Here is a 21,400-nt window from a genome sequence, read left to right as displayed (position 1 = left end):
AGAGCTAGCAAAGCCTTTCTCCCTGGGCAGCTTTAATCAATCTTTAATGAAACCAGTATGAGCTTTCTCCTCCTTTTACTGTTTTTTTTACCTGCTTTCATCCCTTCTTGTTTTATTACTTTTTTTTGACTCCCATTAACGATTTTAAATGTTTCTCCTTTTCAAGCAGCACAGTTTTAGGCTCTAGGCAACTCCATGGGATGTAGATATACAGTCCATATTTTGTGCAGCTATACAAAATGACTGCATTACTGACTAATAAAACCAAGGGTGCTGACCATTCTAGCGTTTTGTTCAGTTTTACAATATGAGAAAGCAAACCTTGTTGACAGTCTTGTCTCTTGATTTCCACAGGTAGTTTTATCTACAGGGTCATTGTATTTGCAAGTCAACAATTTATGAGAAGCTGAAGAAATAATAATTTCATTGGTTAAAACAAGGCATATTGTAGCACATATTAAAGGCACTGCTGAGATTCAATGACCTTGGAAGTGAAACAGTATATGACTATTTAACACATGTAGACTGTGATTTATTTTTTTTTTAACCTAGATTGGTGTCAGATATTATTAAAATAATTAAAATGTTGGGCAACGTGATCCCTGCTGTTCTGGGGAATGGAAAGGATTAAAAAAAAAAAAAAAAAAAAAAAAAAATGGGACACTGAATCATGTACTAATGAAACACCTCAAAATTATACAGGGACTTGTCAAATATGAATTGCAGCTTTAGTCCTATGTAATAAAACACAATGCAAACATAGTCTTTTAGTTGGATTTATTTATTTATTTTAATACCTTGGTAAGACATGACCAAGACTGGGAGGTTAAGGCAGGGATAAAAATATAATTTTTTGTGCTCTAGGTTCAGGAGCAGAAACAAAAGCAGAAAGATCTGGCCACTGTTTCAAAGGCATCCGAAGAAAGCCTGGATCTTCATCATTACCTGAACTGCTGGCAAAATCTTTTGATCTCTCAGTGCATAGAAGTGGGAGACCTGATCAGTAACCTTGATGAGGAGGCTGCTGCAGACATTAGGAAAGTGAGCATGCGTCTGATTCAAAGTGCCTGCAGTGAGATCAAGAGCATCCAGCCCAGGATTACCCAGGAGCTCTCAAGTTTGGGCGCACCCAGGCTTGCGCTTCAGCATGCAGGGTCAAAACACCAGCTGATGGCAGGTGTTCTCTCTGAAGCCCAGGAGAGGCTCCACAAAGAAGGGAAGAACGCTCTCAAAGTCCTGCAGAAGACTAGAGACAAACTGCAGGAGCAGCTAGAGCTGGAGATGAAGGAACAACAAGCTCTGAGGCAAAGTGGAAGATCAGTTTTTGTGTAAGAACAGAATGAGCATGAAAGTATGGAATTCATTATGTTTTGTTTTCAAGTTTGCATCGGGGGAGCTGTAAGGGCAGAATCTTCAAGTCATCTATTCCTAACATTCTTATTCACGGTAACAGTCTGGATTGAATTGGTAGTTCAGAGATTATGTTAATAAACATTTTCATTTTTAGCAACAACTAAAAAAAAATGAACAAATCTATTATTTTAGCCTCATATTTAAGAGCAATCTGCTACAATCAGCAGTAAACCTGAGAAAGTACTATTGCAAGTGATTGACAGGCTGTTGAATACATGTCAGTGATAAGGATTAAAGAAGTACCCAGCTACTGTATCAAGCAGGCCTATACCAGGAGAACCCAACTGTGTTATTACTTTTATATAAACGAGTGTACATACTGTATGTACATGCAATAGCAATACCACACACCACTGTATTGACCTGGAACAGAGAGGTTCCTTTTGAAGAGAAATTATAATTTCAACCAGTTAAATATTAATAAATTAAATGCAAACTATGAGTAATAAGTTGGTTTGACCCCAGCACCAGATAAACATAGATTATTTTTATTATTCAAGACAGGGCTAGTAACCAATAAATCAAATAATAAAACTCCCAAACATAGGGAGAATCATCGCCAGCAACCTTGTCACATACAGTTTGTAACAAGAAAAATGTTATAATTGTATTATATGCTTTAGGTTCGTAGGAATCAATGTCATTTTTATTTTATTTTTTCTTGCATGAAACAGAAATCTTTGCAAGTCTCAGCTTACTTTGTCTGAGGTTGATCTGCTGAAGATGAAGCTGGAGTTCCAGAAATGTCTCTCAATGATGGATAACTGCTTGGTTCTTCCACGAGCCCAGACCCGGTCCAGGCTGCAGGCCTACCTGTCCGACTGGAGGAAGGCCATTTTAATGAAGACGGAACGCAGTCACACAGTGATGCAGGACAAACAGGTGGGGTTCATTGTTGAAATTATAGTATTGTATGAGTACAGAAATCACACGCATATTCCTCTGTAGTTTGATTACAGCTAGATCATTTTGGGGTGGCAAAATACTGTCGTTTGGAGTTCAGAGTGAGCCATGAAAGGGTGGTTCGACTACCACTTGCACCAAGTTGACTGTTTCTGTTTAATGTTTAATGCTTTAGGGAAGAAAGTTGACTGAGGCTGATTGCCTCATGGTGCTTCACAGACCACTGTTGATCAGGAGCCTGATGAGTCCTGGCAGAGAATAGAAGAGCAAACTTGAAGGATTGATGTGCTTTGTGCCATAATTGAAAACTGGCAATCAGTACTGGCATGGTGTTTTGTGCATGCCAAAGGGATATCAACATGAAACATGTATCTGCCTTGAAAGAGGCTAGATGTAGAACAGCGCAGCCTGTGCTTATGAGGGCAGAGCAATAATTAAAACATGTCTTACCCCATCGGTCTATCTCCTCCCATAAGTAAGTCTATATATTATAATATATATATTATATATATATATATATATATATATATATATATATATATATATATATATATATATATATATATATATATATATATATATATATATATATATATATATATATATATATATATATATATATATGTATGTGTGTTATTTTTTATATAGCAAAAATCTAAACTCAAAAAACAACCCCATGAGGCAAAGATAAGCCAAGACCATGCTGAGTTTCTGGTTCTGCAAAAAAGAATAGAAGAGAAAATGAATCTGTATGAACAAGAAAAAGAGATTGAAAACACAGCCATGAAAAAGGTAAGAACCATGTGCTGCTTCCTATTTCTGTTTGAATGGGAGGAAAAACTTTGTTTACAACTCACACCTATCATGCTAGAGGTACTGTAATACAGAGCTATACTTTTCTTGTTTTTCTTTCCTGTATGAATAACAAGTAGAGAGATTACATGGAAGTGAGATAAATTAGAATGAACCCACAACTTTCAATTTATTTTTTAAATTCCATATTTCATAACCGTTACGCATTGGTCTGCAGAGATCGTAAATAGAATTGATTTCTAGACAAACCGTGGTGTAGTGAGCGTTGATAAGCTCATAACCAATTCAGTTGAATTTTGGTGCTGAGAATCAAGACTTCGAAAATGCAATTTCAGTGGCATGTAACACCACTTGCTTGATATTGAAAAGATCTGTATCTTCTTTCCCTGCAATAACTGAAAGAAATTGGGAAAAAAAGTTAGAGATTTATCTCAGACATATTAATGACAAGTGGTGCTGCTCTGCAGTACCCATATCAACATTCATAACTGTTAGGTGACTTAAAACATTTTGATACAATATGTACTCAGCGTATCTAAAAACAAACACATTTATTTGCAGCATTCATTTGACATTGGGTGAATCAGTAGAGAAGATATTATTTATTAATAAACTAGGCATGGCCCATGATAAAAGTTTTGATGATGAGAAAAATATCCAAAACATCTGTGCTGTGATTCATCAGCATTAAAATCATTACAGACTAGGGAACAATAAACACACACAAAATTGGACAAATGTTTGTAATTATATCCCTGTTTAATCAAATTGTGTTATGTTTATTGTACTGAAGGCATACACCATGTTATGCAGCCATCTACATGTTGCTGTTAGCTTTACTAAATATGCCTTTGAGGTACTAATGCAATACGTTTTGAAAATAGCACTCTTTCCCCAGTGGAAGTTTGTTTTAGAAAAACAGTACTGTTAACACATTTAATACATTTTAATTAAAACTGTAATCCTACAGTTTTTTTTTTGTTTGTTTTCTATAGTGGCAGTGCTGGATATATTACAAAATAATTTGTTTGTAGGGATAAATACTGAATGAATGCTGTTTTTTCTTAGTGAATATTATATTAAGGTAGGTAACAAGCCTCTGAGTAAAGATTACGGAATCTGTTTCTAATTGTTACTAAATACAATGACCAAAACACCTTGGAGCACACGTCTTGTATTGAGTTTTGATTTTGGTCGGCATTTGCTTTACTTTCTGTACATTTCATAGGTTTGCCAAACAATAAAGCAGTACAATGGCAGTGATGCCCTCTTTAAAGCAGTAACCCACAAATGTAAGTCTCTTTCTCTACATCTCTCTTGAGTTGTTCTGCCTCAAACATTTCCAAGCACTAAAAGCCATTTCCCAACAGAGTGTCTTTATCATCTCCAATGCATACAGGGACACATTTTGTGAAATCTTTGAAGTTGTGTTCAGTAATACCTCATTAAGAGTGCTTCGATATGATACCGTGCGCAATATCATGATATTCGATTCTGTTGGGATATTTTGGATCTTATGTTCATTGCATGTTAAATGGCTGCCACATTTTTTTTTTTTTACAGTACATAGTGCATACAAGGCTAGTACACGGAAAATAATGCTACAGCATAGTGGATTGCTTGCTGTCTTAAATCGATTTTTTTTTTTTTTTTTTAAAACAAGTTTCAGTGTATTCAAAGGTCATTCCATTGGATCTCCTGCGCATGTGCCTTCTGCAGGCCTGGGTCCATAGCAGAGCCCACGTTGAACCGTGACTGCCTATTGACAGTGTCCCACCACTGTCTCAAGGCACTCTCTTGGTGGAAACAACCGGCCCATCTACGCCTCGGCATAGTGCTGGGCAGTGTCACCAGAAAAGGGGTTGTCACCATGGACATGTCCAGCCTGTGCTGGGGCACTGTGTGGAATGGCAGGGGAGTACAAGGTGTTTGGATAACCCTCTGGCAGAGTCTCCACATCAATGTTTAGGAGCTGCAGGCAGTTTACCTGACCTTGCAGAGGTTCAAGGAAGACATGTGCTTGTCTGTACAGATAACCCAGCAGTGGTGGCTTTCATCAACTACCAAGGCAGCCTCAGGTTGCCCAGTTTCCATCACGTGTCCCGCAAGCTTTTGCTCTGGGCTCACAAGAACCTACTCTCACTGTGGGCAGTTCACCTGCCCGGGGTGACAAACTGGTTGGCGAACCTCCTCTCAAGGAGAATTCCCAGTGCCTCAGAGTGGACTTCACTCCGAGAAGGTGAGCTTCATTTTGGAGAGGTTTGGGAGAGCAGAGATAGATATCTGCCTCCCAGAAATCAACCCGCTGTCATTTATCCATAATAAGACCCACTGGCAGTAGATGCCTTGGCACACCGGTGGCTAAAGCAACTGTTATATGCCTTCCCACCACTCGCCCTGCTCTCTCTCTATGTGGAGAAAATCAGACAGGACCGGGCTGAGGTGCTCCTAGTAGCCCCTTGTCCTGATGCAGCTCCTGAGTTGTCAGCCGTTGGACTTTATGGCACCCTGACCTATCAAGCCTGCAGCTCTTGATCTGGCTCCTGAACGGCTGCATTTGAGCCACCTGGATCTGTCAAATATGGTTAATAGGGTTATATACATTTTAAAGGTTTATCTGGCAGTTATTCAGCTTGCCATTGCAAGATTGATTCGGACTCCACAGGAGCTCACTTCCTGGTGCTCGGTTAGAAATGTAGGGTCACTTTTACCAAGTGAATTTCATCTGTCACCTAAGTCTGCTAATTACTAGTTCTGTAACCTCTCTGGAGTACAAAGCATATTTAAAGCAAAATGCAGCTGAGTCACTGCTGCTGTGTCTTCACCAATTCATGAATGCTCATGAAACTCTTTCCTTGCAGTCAGGGTTCACACATCATACTGGCATCATAAGACAAGGTAATAAGAGATGAGCTCAAAAAAATAAAACAATTGTTCAGGGGGAGGCTTTTTCTCTACATTAATTACAAAGCTTGCAAACAATTGTGAAAATATTGCAAGAGCTATTTAAATTGACTACATTTTTTCCATGTGCTGTCGTTTTCTTGACTGTCTGTTGTCATTGATAATTACTTTGACATGTGTATCAAAATAAAAGTAAAGGTTACCATTTGGAGAAACTCTATAGATTTGTAAATAACTTTACTATGGTAACAGTATATTAAGGGACAGATTTTGAATCACGTGTCGGATATTTTTCTTGGAGGAATTTTATGGTGTAAAGCTAGCAAAACAATATGTTTGCAGGAACTGTTGCAGCAGGTCATTTTTTGTTTTTAATATTTTCTTGCTAGTTTTAAAATGTTGTATATCACATGTGTGACCAAGAAACAAAGAGGATTACTTTAGTTATTCATATAGGGATAACTCGCTATACTTGAATAACACGTCTCCAGAAAGTTTTCCTCACGATGCAAAACAGTTCTTGCAGGTCTGGTTCTCTTACAACCGAGCAGCAGCCAGAAAGTTATTACCTCTTACAAATATAGCTTGATAACACAGGAAAACATAAACTTCGACTTAGAATTGAAATACTTATCAGCACCAGTTTAAAAACTAGCTGCTACAAAGAAATGTACATTCATTAATAATTTGCATAGAAAGCATGAGTTTTGTCTTCCTCGTTCTTGTAAATTATCAACTGTTTTCAATTAACGTTTCAATGAAGAAGATTTGGCTTTACACTTCCCTGAAAATAGGGCCTATGATTGGTATGGCAAAGGGTTAAATTACAGATTACCGACTACAGATTATATTTCAGTATCTTTACTTGATGCATGTTCAGTTTTGTCCTTCTGTAAGAAGGGCTCTGATGATGGAATACAAGTGGATTCCTTTGTGAACTCTGTTGTAGGTCCTGGTGGAAATGCTGCACGAAAGAGCCCACCATCTCAAGGCTCAGGAGGACAGGCTGGCGGTACACATGGCTGCTTTGCAGTTTCAGAAAGCTGAAAAGAGAGTGAGGGCCCTGGAGGCATATGCTGCCATTGTGAGTCTGCAGACATTGCTGGTGGAGGAGCTGAGAATGTCAGGGTCAATGACAGGGTCAGAAACTGTGCAAATGATCCAGAAACACAGTCATGTGAGTAGAACACTACTGGCTTCCTGTATATGCAGCAAATAGTGTGTCAGGTTACCATTGACTCCTAACCATGTTGTTCTTGTCTTAGTGGTTATAGCATTTACTTAGTGTATTTATTGTTTTACATTTTAGATAGTTATTGTTTTTGTTACTTTACCCCTTTCTGAACATAAACAGTAAAAGTCTCTGTGTTGCCCAACTTTAATCTTGTTTCTATGGTAACAAATTCAGCACAAACTGCAGTTACCTCTCTTTCTGTTCCCAGGTGCATCTTAAAATTACTAACTGCACTTGTTCATAATCCTATGCTGTTAAATTGATTGAAAGCTGTTGTTTGTATTTTATTTTGCTTTTTACTGAACCATGTCCCTTAAGTTGGTTTCAGACCCCTCTGGTAATATGTAACGGTGCAGGGATCTTAAATCAGTGTTTGAGACATATTCCTGCAAAGTAATGTATTTTTCTTTTTTTTTTTTAAACAGTTTGTTGTGGCTAATAAAGTTTATTCTGATGTCAGTAACTACAGCTTAATAATTACAACCAGTGTCCCTATAAAATAAACTGAACTTTATAATTAACAGTGGCTATGCCATATATAGGGAACTTGTTTCATATAAGGTATAATGCAGTTGTGTCTGTGCTTATTTTGTTACTGTATATTAGAGGAACCTTTGTTGATATGCATTTAAGATAACTTAACTTAGTTTTAAGTAAGCAGTACTTTAATTTGCTTTTGGTCTATATATAATTTTACTGTATTGACACGAATATATTACCATATTTTTATATTCCCTTGAGCCATATATTTTGATATCTGGAGAATGTTGCTGTGGTTTACAGTAACGATTAAGGGTATTGGATCTATTTATCCTTTATTGAATGGTTTCAGAACTGATAGCACTGCAGTTAGTGTAGTTTCAGAGCAAGAGTATAAGTGAGTGGAGGACAGCAGTATCCAGGGAAGGGAAGTAGGTAACTGTAGAAAAAAGCACCTTGGACAACTGAAACGACTGGGAATTCAAAGTCGCTCAACAAATTAATAGTGTTTTATTTTTTGATCTGCCTGTTCAATGAAAACCTTGCAAATACTGAACCCTCAACCAGCAATAATTATTTAGCTGGTGCAAATACATTGTCTAAATGCACAGTATTTTCCAGAGCAGCTTTTCCAGAGCAGCTTTTCCAGAGCAGCTTTTCCAGAGCAGCTTTTACAGAACAGCTTTTACGTTGTGAGAAAAAAAGTCTCCGCTTTTCTCAAAGGGGTTGGAAGATGCCGATAACCAGCTGAAGCTGAAGGAATCAGCTGAGTGGGATGCTTTAATGAAGGAATATAGCTTGGCTGCTGCTGTTGAAGGACCTTCGAGTGAAACTCAAAGAGGGCAGGAGGAAAGCCAGCTAGCTGTCAGTCTGCAGCATGCGCTCACAAAGTGTCAGCACGTGACGTGTGTGCAGAGACAAAGGTGAGAGCATAACTGGGCTTTGTATTCTCTTTACGTACCTTTTTTTTGTTAATGCATTGACAGTACTTGGATAAGCCTTCCCTTGCTGAGCGATTACACTGGAACCAGTTTCTGATGGAATGGAAATATTAGTCTGAGTGTCTGTAAGTCTGTAAGTCTACTTTAACTCTTGTTCCACATTATTTCTAAATGTAATAAAATACATACAAAACAATTCTCCTGTTGTCAACATCTTGAAAACATTTTACTGTCAGTGTTGTTTTATTACTTTGTCAAGTAAAACATGTTCTGTTAAACCCATTGGTAATTAAAAACAGAGTGGCTCTACAATACTGAAAAACGATTGACTTGTACCCTTATAAACCATGACCTTGTCTCACCCTCAGAAGTCACCATGTGAACTGACAGTATGTTTTTAGAAATGCTTAACTGAAATATTTGGAGAACCACACAATACTGCAATTTAATTCAAGCAAGGAAAGGAAATTTATTTTAAATCTTTTTTTTTTTTTTTTTTTTTTTATTATTTAGTTTTTTGACATACTCCTTCTGGAGGAGTTTGACACATAACATTTCAGTTCAGTGCACGAAAGCGAACAGTCAAACTCCATATGTGAATCTCTTGGTTCAGGTTTTGTTTAGCAAGCCACAATTACACATTTCCTTAGTTACCACGTGAAATAGGATTGTGGGAAGGGATTGCAGTTGAAAAGCCAGCACTGGCACACAGGTTTTATTGAATAAGAGCACAGAACAGTATTATTGCAGTCGCAGTTGCCATGGATGCAAATAAGAAACCTATTGCATAGCAGCTTCACCTATTCCAGGTTTCAGTAACAGCTTGATTAGACCCAGTGTATTGGTACAAGCTCAGTTGTATCTTATTAAGCTCAGAGTAAAACCAGGAGTGGATCAAACTGCTAGGCAATGGGAATTGTATTTTCATCCCTGTTACAGCGAAGCTGCAATTCAGTGCGCTATTACTGCGCCACCAACTTAAAATAACAGGTAAATATATTTGGCCGTGTGCGCTACTCCATCTATACAAGTGGGTCTCACTTCAGGAACACTGTCCTACACACTGAATATGCTTGGTTGAGATGCCTGGTTTTCTTGTATTTATACATGTAGTCAGACTAGAATTGGTAATACGTCATCCAATATAGCCTGACCACAATCTGCACATGTTTTTAATCTCATCCCTGCCAAATGAGCAAATTTAATTTATAATGGAAACAAAGACAAAAATAACTAGCCCAACAAGCCAGTAGATTTTTATTTATTTTGTATCATAAATGTGCACTGTTCTTCCCAAATCCCTAATTATAGATACTTTTTAACACATTTGTTATGCAGAAAACAGAAATAATTAGTGTGAATCATATTTATTTTAAATACAACACTGATTCAAAGCGGCTACAAAAGTCCATGAACTACAAAAGTAGATTCTTAACTGTGCATTTTGTCTTTAGTAAAGTGGAATAGATTGAGTTACCATGCATTTTTTTTTTCTTCCTTTACAATTCTGTGTGATATTTTAGGTTACGAGAAGAAGACGCAGTCAGCCAGGTAACTGAGGATTTGAAAGAGCAGCTCGAGTTTAAGAGACTCCACATGCGTTTTGATCAGGTAAATACCTAAAGCTGTTTCTCGTTATCATCATAGGGTTAGCACTTGGTATTTTACTACAGTAAAACCAGAATAAATCACCTTGTTTTCATTATAAGCATTTAGAAAGAGCTCTGAAATTTATTTTGTATTTCAGTGTCTCATTTCACTATTAGTAGTTTGGACAGTTGTGAGTCAAAGGGCTCTATTAACAAAAAAACTGCCTTAAAAAAGTGAACAAATCAACCTTAAGTAACTCATGAGTAAAAAAAAAGAAGGAGTTGTTCAAACTGAAAATGGTTAGTTTTCAAACATTAGATTGATTTGCATACATATGATGCTATATGAAAGGATCATGCAAAAGATAAGGATAGTCTCTTGCAGCCAATCAGGGAAAAACATTTCTAATAGAAATCGTGTTTGAAAATTGTAAAAAGAAAGACATTCTCAGTGTGGGAATCAAATGCTACTTCAGACAAGACAGTCCAAGATTAGTAGTAATCGAGGTCTGTGAAGTCACCCCTATGTTTCTTCCAGTGTTACTGTAAACAACATTGCTTAATCTTTTTTTTTTTTTTTATATTGATTTGGAAATCTTAATGTTAGTTTCCTTTCATCATTCTGGCACACAGTTTTTGGACAATGCATTTAAAAATGTTATAAAAGGCAGTAAAGTTTCAATGTGCATTGGGTGTGGGTTACCGTAAGATTGGCACATAATTTGAGAAGATAAAGGGAATTTTGCAATACTTCAAAACTCTTATAGCACTTCATGGAGTGTGGTTGACTCATGCTAAGCCTCCATGGTCTCTATTACTTATGCACAGTTCCCTATAGATTGAACACTTTTTATATTCATATGTGTGCACCATTATTCAAGTTCCAATCACTCACTGTCTTGCTTATTGATACATTTCTTTGTAAAGCGGAGAAGCATTTGTCTGCAAGCAGATTAGCAAGTGACAAGAAATGAATAAGGAACACATGAGTGGTTTGCTAATGAGAAACCGTTTCCAACAACAAAGACTAAAATATTATGCTTAACTCTTCAATTATAATACCTGATGCAATATTTTAATACTGTAGCTGGTTTAGGGTTCAGGCTATGCATATTTAGCATTGCATTAAGCCAAACATCTGGTTAGAATGCTCATGCTCTATTTTCTGGATTTCTGTCAAATTACATATCCAGAGCCAGACTGATATTTATATGTCTCTCTTTTTGTTTGGAGCAAGACTGATTCTGAAGGTGTTTGGTTATCTCAAGGCTCGGAGGGAATGAGGTGGAGCACATGCTGTTGCCACATATTATTCTGTCAGTGACCAAAACGTTTTCCTGTCCTCTATTTCAGGATCTTGAATTTCTTGCTTACTTGGTCAAGCAGACTCGGGTACCAGCAAGTGTGTTGCTTGAAGTCCTGCATTTATTGCTTCCCACATCCTCAGAAACTGACTTAATTTCCATCATTGATCCAGTCTGCCCCAAACCAGCGCAGACTGTGACAGTAAATGATCGAGAGAAAGGGTAAGTTCAAGAAGGTATAAAGATGCGTCATTTTATAATCGTAATGGGATGTATGATAAGTCTGCAACCTGCTAGATATATCAATTGCCTCACCCTAACTCTAAAGGTCTTTGCAAGTAGATACAGTATAATTGAGAAATTATCCAGGATGAAAAAAAAAGGGAATGCGTTATTTGTTTTTGTAGGTTGAGTGTTACAAAAAGATGCGATTGAAAAGAAAATGTGCTGAATTGTTCTCTAATATTTACCATGGTGCTGCTGAGCTTTAATGGTTAAAGTACTGGCATTTACAGCTGTTAAGTGCAGTTTGATCTGTTGATTTACAGACAGAACTAAGCACTTGAACAAATAGTTGATTTTGCTTGCAAATGCTTTCAGCTACTGTATTGTCAACACTTCCCAAATGAAAGCTGTCCTATCATTGACAAGTTCCATCATCACATCACGTCACATCACATAGGGTGAGATGCAGAAGACTGTTCCTTCCAATCCTCGAATAAGGAAAATATATAGTCAATGATGGGGGGTGATTCCATTCAAAACAAGCAAGCGGTTCCCTTCTAAAGCACTGTGTAATATTTATGTAAATTAGGAGCTAATAATAATAATTCATTCATTTTGTTATTATTATTATGTCCTGTATTTACTCCATAGGCATACTTATTCTCTATTTCAGTATGCATGTATACAATGGTTTGCAGAAGTATTCACCCACTACCAATAATGTCACATTTTGTTGAATTACAAATAATGTGTGCACAGTTTTTCAAACTAACTTTTTTTTTTTTATTCCAAGCTGTAGTGGTTAAACTGAACGTTGTTATATGAGGAGGAGGTTAAATATCAGCAAAACTTGCAAAGAAAATGTACAAAATTAAAGTTGCTGGTTGCATAAGTATTCAGACCCTTAAGTCAATACATGGTAGAAGCACCTTTTGCAGCAAATACAGCAATTGCTGAGTCTTTTTGGGCAGGTCTCTACTAGCTTTGCACAGTAGGATGGTGACATTTTTGCTTATTCTTCATGTGAAAATTGCACCAGTTCTGATAAGTTTGTTAGGGATCAATGATGGACTGCAATGTTCAAGTCCCGCCATAAATTTTTGATTGGATTAAAGTCAGGACTTTGACTGGGCCACTCAAGAACATTAATTATCTTCTTGTTCAACCACTCCAGTGTGGCTTTGGCTTTGTGCTTCGGGTCATTATCCTGCTAAAACGTGAATTTCTTGGCTGACTCAAACAGGTTTCCTCAGGGATTCGCTTGTACTTTGCACCATCCATTCTCCTCTCTGTCCTGACAAGCTTCCCAGTCCCTGCTGAAGAGAAGCATCCCCATAACATGATGCTGCCACCACCATGCTTGACAGTTGGGTGATGTGCAGTGTTGGCCTTGCACCAGATGTAACGCTTGGAATTTAGACGGAAAAGTTCAATTTTTGTCTCGTCTGACCACAAAAAACTTTTTTTCCACATGTCTACAGTATCATCTACATGCTTTTTCACAAACTCCATATGTGCTTTAAGATGGGGCCTTTTGAGTAATGGCTTCTTTCTTGCCACCTGTCCATACAGGCCAGCTTTGTGTAGGGACCAGCTTAATGTTGATGTGTGAACACTGACTCCCATCTCAAACACAGAACTATGCAGATCTCTCAAGGCCATTGTTGGCTTCCGAGTAACATCCCGAACCAGTTACTTGCTCGGCTGCTCAGTTTGGGAGGGCGCCCTGATCTGGGTAGTGTCTGGGTGGTACGATGCATCATCAACTCCTTAATGATGGACTTCACTGTGCTGAGAAGGGACCACTTTATCCCTGACTTGTTTCGAAAGCTCCTTGGTCTTCATGGTTGCTTTGTTGGATCATTATGAGAGTTACAGCTTGAAAGTCTTTATATACCTGGCGGAAATTATCTACAAGTTAAACCACTACACAGAGGCTGAAACCACTTCACTCATTTAGTGACCTTTCAAACAAATCATTTGCACCGGAGCTGATTTAGGGCTGCGGTAGCAAAGGGGTTGAATACTTATGCAACTGAGATTAATCTATAATAGTTGTTCTTGTTTTCAAATGTAGGTGGATTCCAAAAAAGAATTCCCGACTGTGTCTGTTAAGCTGGTGATTAACAACACAGGTATATCATATCATTTACAAATCATTTGCAACTGAGCTGATTTAGGGCTGCAGTAGCAAAGGGGTTGAATAATTATGCAACTGATATTAATCTGTTTTTCTTTGTAAATCTTACTTATTTATACTCTATGCATTTTTTAACTTTATCAATGTGAAGTAGTTTGTGTAGATTCTACATGTAAAGTCTAATTTGAAAGCATCGTGGAGTACGCTCAGGTGCCAACAAAATGTGAAAACTTTGCAGGGGGGAGTATACTTCTGCAAACCACTGTAAGTGTAGGGGCAGATTCTAAGTGTTTCATCTTGAACTGTGTCTGTGAAACTGTCCGTGTGCTTCCTCAATTTTCTGATTTGAGTGTATTAATTTATCAAGGACATTGAGTTCTTGCCTCCTTTCAAACATATGTTTGAACATGTCTTTGTCTTTTCATGTTTGCCCACAGTCATTATCTCTTCACTTTCAGTATTATCTCCATTGATCATGGGCTCCAGCGCCTCTGCCTCTCCCATTGTGATGATAATGTAATCAGCAAATAAAAGGTGTTTCAGTGTATCTGTATTGGTGTTTTAATCTATTTTCTTCTCATACTAGATTTTGGAATAGTTTTTTAAAGCTGATTTAGAGCAGCCTAATTGAATGATGTCAAATGCCACTGTCAGATCAATTAACACTTCTCTAGCAGAATATCCCCTGTCTAAAAGCACAAACGGTTAAGCTCACAATGCTGTGTTTTTGAAGGGGTCAAGCTTGTCATTCTGTTCTTCTGCATTGGTATATATATATGCTGTCAAGAAGTGTAGCATGATTTCATTTTCTCTCAGGGCTTTACATCTCTATTTTTAACCTTGAGTGTTTTTCTCACTTCATGAGCTGTGACATCTGTTATTGTATATTCTGGGTGTGTTTGTTGTAACTGCTTTTGTTCTTAAATAGTCTGTAATTTTTAGATGTGCTAAAATACAGCTTCAGTTTGTTGTGGTTTTTTTTGTGTTTGTTTGTTCTTCCCAGTCTCTGTAATCATCTACCTATTTCTTTCTGCTATCAGGATGTTTGAATTCTTCATTTAGCCAATTTGAATCTTTTTCATCAGAATCAATGTGCTGCTCGATTCCTTCTCTCTATCTGCTTTGTGGGTTTGCACAGGACTCTGTTTGGTTTCTGTAATCTTATACACCTCCCTAATGATTTCCTCTGCCTTAGATACCTGCTATTGCTGTAGATAGTCAGCATAATCATTAGCCAGAAATGTGGGTGAATAGTCAGTTAACTCATAATAATCTTAAATAGGCCCTTTGTGTAAACACAATTGAGTGCTACTGTGAATCTGATTAATGGTGATGACTTTGATTACATATGTATGTAGATTGTAAACATTGAAATGAACAATTTTTTGTGCCAACAGAATGATGCGCTTGTTTCAGCTGACGCACGTGATGATATGTGGTGTTTTGTTTTTTAGCACATTGGGCTATATTCTGAAAGAGCTTTAGTACCATTCTTATTAGTATGTTTTTTTTCATAAACTAGTAAATTACAGAAAAATCACACCATGATATAAGTGAGGAAAGGCCTGATTGCTAGCAAGTGGCTTACTGTTAAATATTCTTCTAGGATAAAACATTTTGTGTTTGTTTATTGTTTAAAGGCAGTATAAAGGCTCAGGAAGATCTCTGGCTAGCAAACTAAGAGAAGAGATCATCAGAAATAATAAGAGTACTGGCTCTTTGGGCAAAGAGAAAGCAAGGTAAGGCATGTGTTCTCTCTTCTATTACCAAACAGACATAACTAAATGTTTTCATAAAAAAAAAAAGTGACTAGCACTGGAGAGATGACGTTTGTGTTTGTATAAAACGTTGAAAACACTTGGAGAATAACAATACTGTGGCAGTGTTTCATTGGTATATTTGTCATGCTCAAAACATTAGGGTATAAGAATCCACTGAAAACACAACCACAGTTCTGTATGCAGGGTGAAACATTTGTAAAAGGAAAAGCAATCTGCTAATGTTACAGGACTAGCATGCAACAACTAAGGTGCATGTAAGGGCTCTTTCATTATTTAAAGCTTTGTTTTCTTTGTAGTAAATACACTGAGCACTGTGCTGTAAATGTATTCTAAAGTGTGCTAGTATATTCCACAGGCTCATTTGGAGTGCTGGTAAAAGTCTATGGAATGCAAGTCTGCTTCTCTGTTGCTTACCTTGATAGATTCAGTAGGAAATGCTTTAAATTTTTGTTTCTTAATTTGCATTCTAGAGTTCAAGTCAACATAATAAGTACAGCAGTGTGCACATTTATTAGAACAACCCATGGCTTCTGTTGTTTTCAGTGCATATGAAATCAAACCACTGGAAATGAATCTGGGAAAATTGTCAGAATAGGCAAATGAGTGATTGTCTAACTGAATTGATGACTTGAATAGGCCACACATGCAATTCATTTAAAATAGTGAGAGAAAATGAACACACAGCCACCAATGGTAAAGTGCATGTGACTTTTTAGAAGTTGTTTAAGATGCCTAATTAAAGCACAAAGTGTTCTAACATTTTCACGAGTGCCAATTGTTGCTATCTCACTGATTACTGACCAAAAATTCTAACACCCAGATGTTTTCATGCAGGTAGCTATACAAAGGATATAAATGACAAGTCTTGAGGTATTCTAATAAATATGCACACTACAGTTTATTGTTGGGGTACATTTGTATGTGTTAATAAGAGACATTTATCTTAGAGTAACTCATTTTAATAAAATATTAAAAGAAGGTTCTGGTGATGAGAAGCATCTCAATACATATGTATAAATTAAATACATCAAAACCCATTCAATTCCCAAGAAGTGAAGTAGGGTGAAATGTTTACAGATCAGTCACTGACTTAACAATCAAATCTGTTTTTGTATCTAGAGTGCAGTGTTCTTTGCATACTAATATTGTGTGTTTAATTTCCCATATGAGCAGTGCTGCCAATGCAAAGCAGTAGTTCAAGAATCTGCAAATCACTTTCATATAAGTGCTGTCTCCACACAAAACAGCTGGTGGTTTGCCATCCTTTTATGCAAACCTAACCCTAACCAGTTACTCTTTCAACCACATGTTTTGTTCTGGTTTGTCAGGGAACAAATATTATTGCCAGGTGGTAAAACATTACTGCATCCTCCTGTCTGCCAACATTATGAACGGGTCATTTGGTATTGTCTTTAGGCTTTCATGACATTTTTTGAAATGCCATTTATTGGGACTAAATGTTACTTGTCGAAAGTGCTGATGATGACAGAGCAGTTACACAGTAGGGGTCTCCCTGTTAGCTCACATAAATGCTTCTTGTTGTATACACTTTTTTCCACAATTGTTTTCATGTCAAATAACATAACAAAAATAAATTAAAAAATGTGAACAGGACAAAATTGCAAGTTCATCAATACATTGTAAAGTGCTTATCAACACTGGTTACTAAGTTGTTTTGAATTTAGACTTAATTCCCACATCCCTACTGAACAAAGGCCCTTTTTGTTTTTAATTATACAGTTATTAGTGTTAATAGGGTATTGCTGTGTTGGGAAACCCCTTGCTATATTAGTAATACTATGTCTTGGTGAGTTGTATTTTAGGTCTGTAAAAATATTTGTTTTAAGTAAACCTGTCCTCCTGTTCAAGAAAACAAAAATACCGTACTTGGATAGAAAGATATTTGACAAGCGTACAATATTTTACTAAAGAGAGAGCTAGTCAGTCACAACCACAAGTTTCAACACACTGATCAGTAAGGAATTTACCTGTTTTATGCATTGTTTCTTGGCAGGGAGACAAATTTCTTCAGGTAAGATGGCCCAGTCTTTAATTTATGGGGGCATTAATGAGCATCCATGCCCCCAGAACTCATTAAATCAACCCTAGATTGTTAATTAGCATGTGTTTGAGAGCACATGTCCTGCTCGAATCAGACAGTGCACCCAGCCTGAATGCTAGTTCTGGCTTCTACCTTTATTTGTAACACAAATCACTGCAAGCCCCTGAAGCAGGAATCCCCTGACAAAGCCTGATCCAGTTGCCTTGTGGCCATGCACAATGCATCATATTTATGACTTCCCTGTTTACACCTGACACAGCTGCTTTTATATCTTCAAGACTCCTGAAAAACACTTTTCCATTGCTTTGTATGTGCCAATAACCTTGTATACCCATTATGTTGTAAATTTAGTAGCAGTGTCAGCATAATCCAAAGCAACAGGTCCTATTTCCTATCACTTGCCAAAATGAAAAAATAATCAAAAGGAAATTCTTCGTCCACACTAGTTGTAACATATATATATATATATATATATATATATATATATATATATATATATATATATATATATATAATAAATATAAACTGAAATCCTTACATCTAGCTGTGATTACTGTAGCTCTCCCAACTATATATAAGCCTAAGAAAACACCACTCCACCCAAAACAGCAAACCAGTAAACTAACCTAATATATTCTGTTATCTACTTTAGTTTTTTTTTTTCATTTTCCTTAATATATAATTCCACCCCTTTTTGTTATCTTTCAGTATATTGAAGAAGAAACAAGTTCAGCTCCTGAAACAGGTTTCCTTTTCCCATTTGGAGCATTCAAACAGCCCCCAAGGAGGTGGCAGACAGGACAACGTGGACAGTACTGTGGAGCCAGCAGCAGATGTGCTACACGTGCCACATACAGGAGAGAAGGTGTTTGTTTTTCGATGTAAAGCAAGTCTGCATGATTCTTTGGACACAACTCCTAAGAAGAAGAAAAAGAGGAGCTTCCTTAACTTCAAAAAGTCAGCAGTTGCTAATAGCGACCTATTGTAATACATTCTTCTGCAGTATGTTGATATTTATCATAAAGCTTTGCAGTTTCAGTAAGAAAGCTACTGTAACCAATACAGTTTATACCCTTGAAAGTTATTATATCTTATAAACCTTTTGTATTTTGTATTTTGTATTTTTATTTTTTTTTTAAATCTCTTGTTTTGTGTAATGGATTTATTGCTCATAAAGGATGTCAGATTGAGAGTGCTGGCGGTTGAAGGGTTTATATATCCAGAGCAAATATTGAACAGGCAGTCAGTCAGAGTTGTTCTTCGCTTTGCTGTAACTGCCATGTGCCTTGGGATAAAAAAACATTTTTGCATAAAAGATTTAATTCTTCAATTGAACGCACTAGGGTGTGACAAAGAGAGAATGGATTCTTGTTTTAGATCTCCCTTCCGACCGGTGAGGACGCTAGGGAGGAGGGGCAGTCAACCCCAGGGGAGGTGGAAGTCGGCCACCTGGAAAGGGGGCGGAGCCACGGTGCGCAACGTCATTGACCTGGTCGGGAAGCGCGGTGGCAATCAGGGATTGGTTGACGGTGGTTGCCCTCGCTGACCAATCGGGACTGGACGGAGCGTACAAATGGGGGTGTGGCCCACGGTTCTGTTCCTTCTGGCAAGGTACAGAGAGAGAGAGAGCGAGACAAAGAAAGAGAAAGAAAGAACGAATGAACGAACAGGTTGTTTTATTGTGGTCCTGCTAACCCCTCTCCTTTTATATCTTAGAGCACTAATGGGACGCTCCAGAGAAGTGCGTCAGAGGAGCGAGTACCCGGAAGTGCTGGGGTCACGGGAGATCTAAAACAAGAATCCATTCTCTCTTTGTCACATAGGGATTCAAGGAAATGCATGCACTGGATTAGGGAGTGGTTAACATGTATTGATTAGAGGAGAAACCTCAAAATGGAGCGAGGTAACTAGTGGAGTACTGCAGGGATCAGTACTAGGTCCTCTGCTCTTCATAATCTACATTAATGACTTAGATTCTGGTATAGTAAGCAAACATGTTAAATTTGCAGACGACACAAAAATAGGAGTGGCGGCAAACACCATTGCAGCAGCAAAGATTATTCAAAATTATCTAGACCGAGTTCAGAACTGGGCAGACACATGGCAAATGACATTTAATATAGAAAAGTGTAATGTACTGCATGCAGGCAATACAAATTTCCATTATATATACAACATGGGAGTGTGACAGAGAGCGAATGAATCCTAGTCAACAATCTCCCTCCCGACCTGTGAGGGCGCTGTATAACAGGAACAGTGTGCCCCAGACTGGATGGTTTGGCAGTTCATTCCAGGGTCAGTTGGAAGTTGGCCATCCAGGAAGGGGGCAGAGTCACAATACCAGAAGTTACAGAGGATTCATGATTGCACTTGCACCACTGTGCACAATAATTGTATTTCATCACCTACACTAAGAGCACTCACTCTGGACTTGTGACCGTGTTGTATTTGTGTGTATTATATCTGTGTCTTATTATTTCAGGACTGGCCCCCATTGTTGAACGGTGCAATAAACATTGATGTGTAGAGCCCGTTATTATTTAAGAGTTGCAGGCATGCAACCCAGCCAAATAAATTGCTGTTTTTCACTGTGAGCTGTCTTATGTCTAAAATTACTGAGCACTGCATCACCTCTACACCCGCACACTGCAAACCAATTTGCCACAGGGAGATACTGAAATTGAAGAATATATCTATGAAAAAGATCTAGGAGTTTATGTTGACTCAGAAATGTCTTCAACTAGATAATGTGGGGAAGCTTTAAAAAGGCCAACAAAATGCTTGGATATATAGTAAAAAGTGTTGAATTTTAAGCAAGGGGAGTAATGTTAAATCTGTACAATGCATTAGTAAGACCTCATCTAAAATATTGTGTTCAGTTCTGGTCACCTCGCTACAAAAGAATATTGCTGGTCTAGAAAGAGTGCAAAGCAGAGCGACGAGAATTATTCCTGGTTTTAAAAAACATACCATAATAAGAATTTAATCTATTCAGTCTTGAACAAAGAAGTATATGCAGTGATCCGATTCAAGCATTCAATATTCTAAAAGGTATTGACAATGGCAACCCGGGAACTTTCTTGATCTGAAAAAAGAAACAAGGACCAGAGGTCACAAATTGAGATTAGATTAAGGGGCATTCAGAACAGAAAATAGGAGGCACTTTTTTTACACAGAGAATTGTGGGAGTCTGGAACCAACTCCCCAGTAATGTTGTTAAAGCTGACACCTTGGGATTCTTCAAGAAGTTGCTTGATGAGATTCTAGGATCAATAAGCTACTAACAGTCACATGATCAAGATGAGCTGAATGGCCTCCTCTTGTTTGCAACCTTTCTTATGTTCTTATCTGTTTAATGGGCTGAAGCCGGGCTGTGCTCGTTCAGAAATGCGAGCACCCTAATCCGCCATGCACATGTGCAGTAGCAGCCAGCTGTCAGCCAGGACTGGCTGAGTGGCTTACAAATGAACACGGCGATCAGGTGATCAGCGCACATGTGCCAAGACAACAAAGGCTATAAATATGTCTAGCACGATTCTGTCTCTTCTCAGTTTTGCATGGTGTGTTACCTTGCGGAAAGGCAGAAAGTGTTTAAGCTATTTCAATATTAA

The 21,400-nt window shown here is 37.7% G+C and overlaps 1 protein-coding gene across 3 annotated transcripts in view; it reads left to right on the top strand.

The window, feature by feature from the left end:
* Nucleotides 1–19,003, top strand: part of LOC121330109 (limbin-like) — a 71,562-nt gene extending 52,559 nt beyond the window's left edge. For all 3 annotated transcript variants that reach the window (XM_041276401.1, XM_041276391.1, XM_041276385.1), the window contains 9 exons: nt 865–1,328; nt 2,088–2,295; nt 2,965–3,108; nt 6,983–7,210; nt 8,471–8,670; nt 10,212–10,299; nt 11,631–11,803; nt 15,587–15,685; nt 18,498–19,003. In XM_041276401.1, coding sequence (XP_041132335.1) covers nt 865–1,328; nt 2,088–2,295; nt 2,965–3,108; nt 6,983–7,210; nt 8,471–8,670; nt 10,212–10,299; nt 11,631–11,803; nt 15,587–15,685; nt 18,498–18,777 — 1,884 coding nt within the window. In that variant the 3' untranslated portion in view covers nt 18,778–19,003. The remainder of the gene's footprint in view (nt 1–864; nt 1,329–2,087; nt 2,296–2,964; nt 3,109–6,982; nt 7,211–8,470; nt 8,671–10,211; nt 10,300–11,630; nt 11,804–15,586; nt 15,686–18,497) is intronic.
* The last annotated feature ends 2,397 nt before the right edge of the window (nt 19,004–21,400 follow it).

The sequence above is a fragment of the Polyodon spathula genome, chromosome 2, assembly GCF_017654505.1.
Source record: "Polyodon spathula isolate WHYD16114869_AA chromosome 2, ASM1765450v1, whole genome shotgun sequence".
Classification (NCBI taxonomy): Eukaryota; Metazoa; Chordata; class Actinopteri; order Acipenseriformes; family Polyodontidae; genus Polyodon; species Polyodon spathula.
The sequence above is the reverse complement of the archived record's forward strand: the minus strand, read 5'-3'. Positions and strand labels throughout refer to the sequence as shown.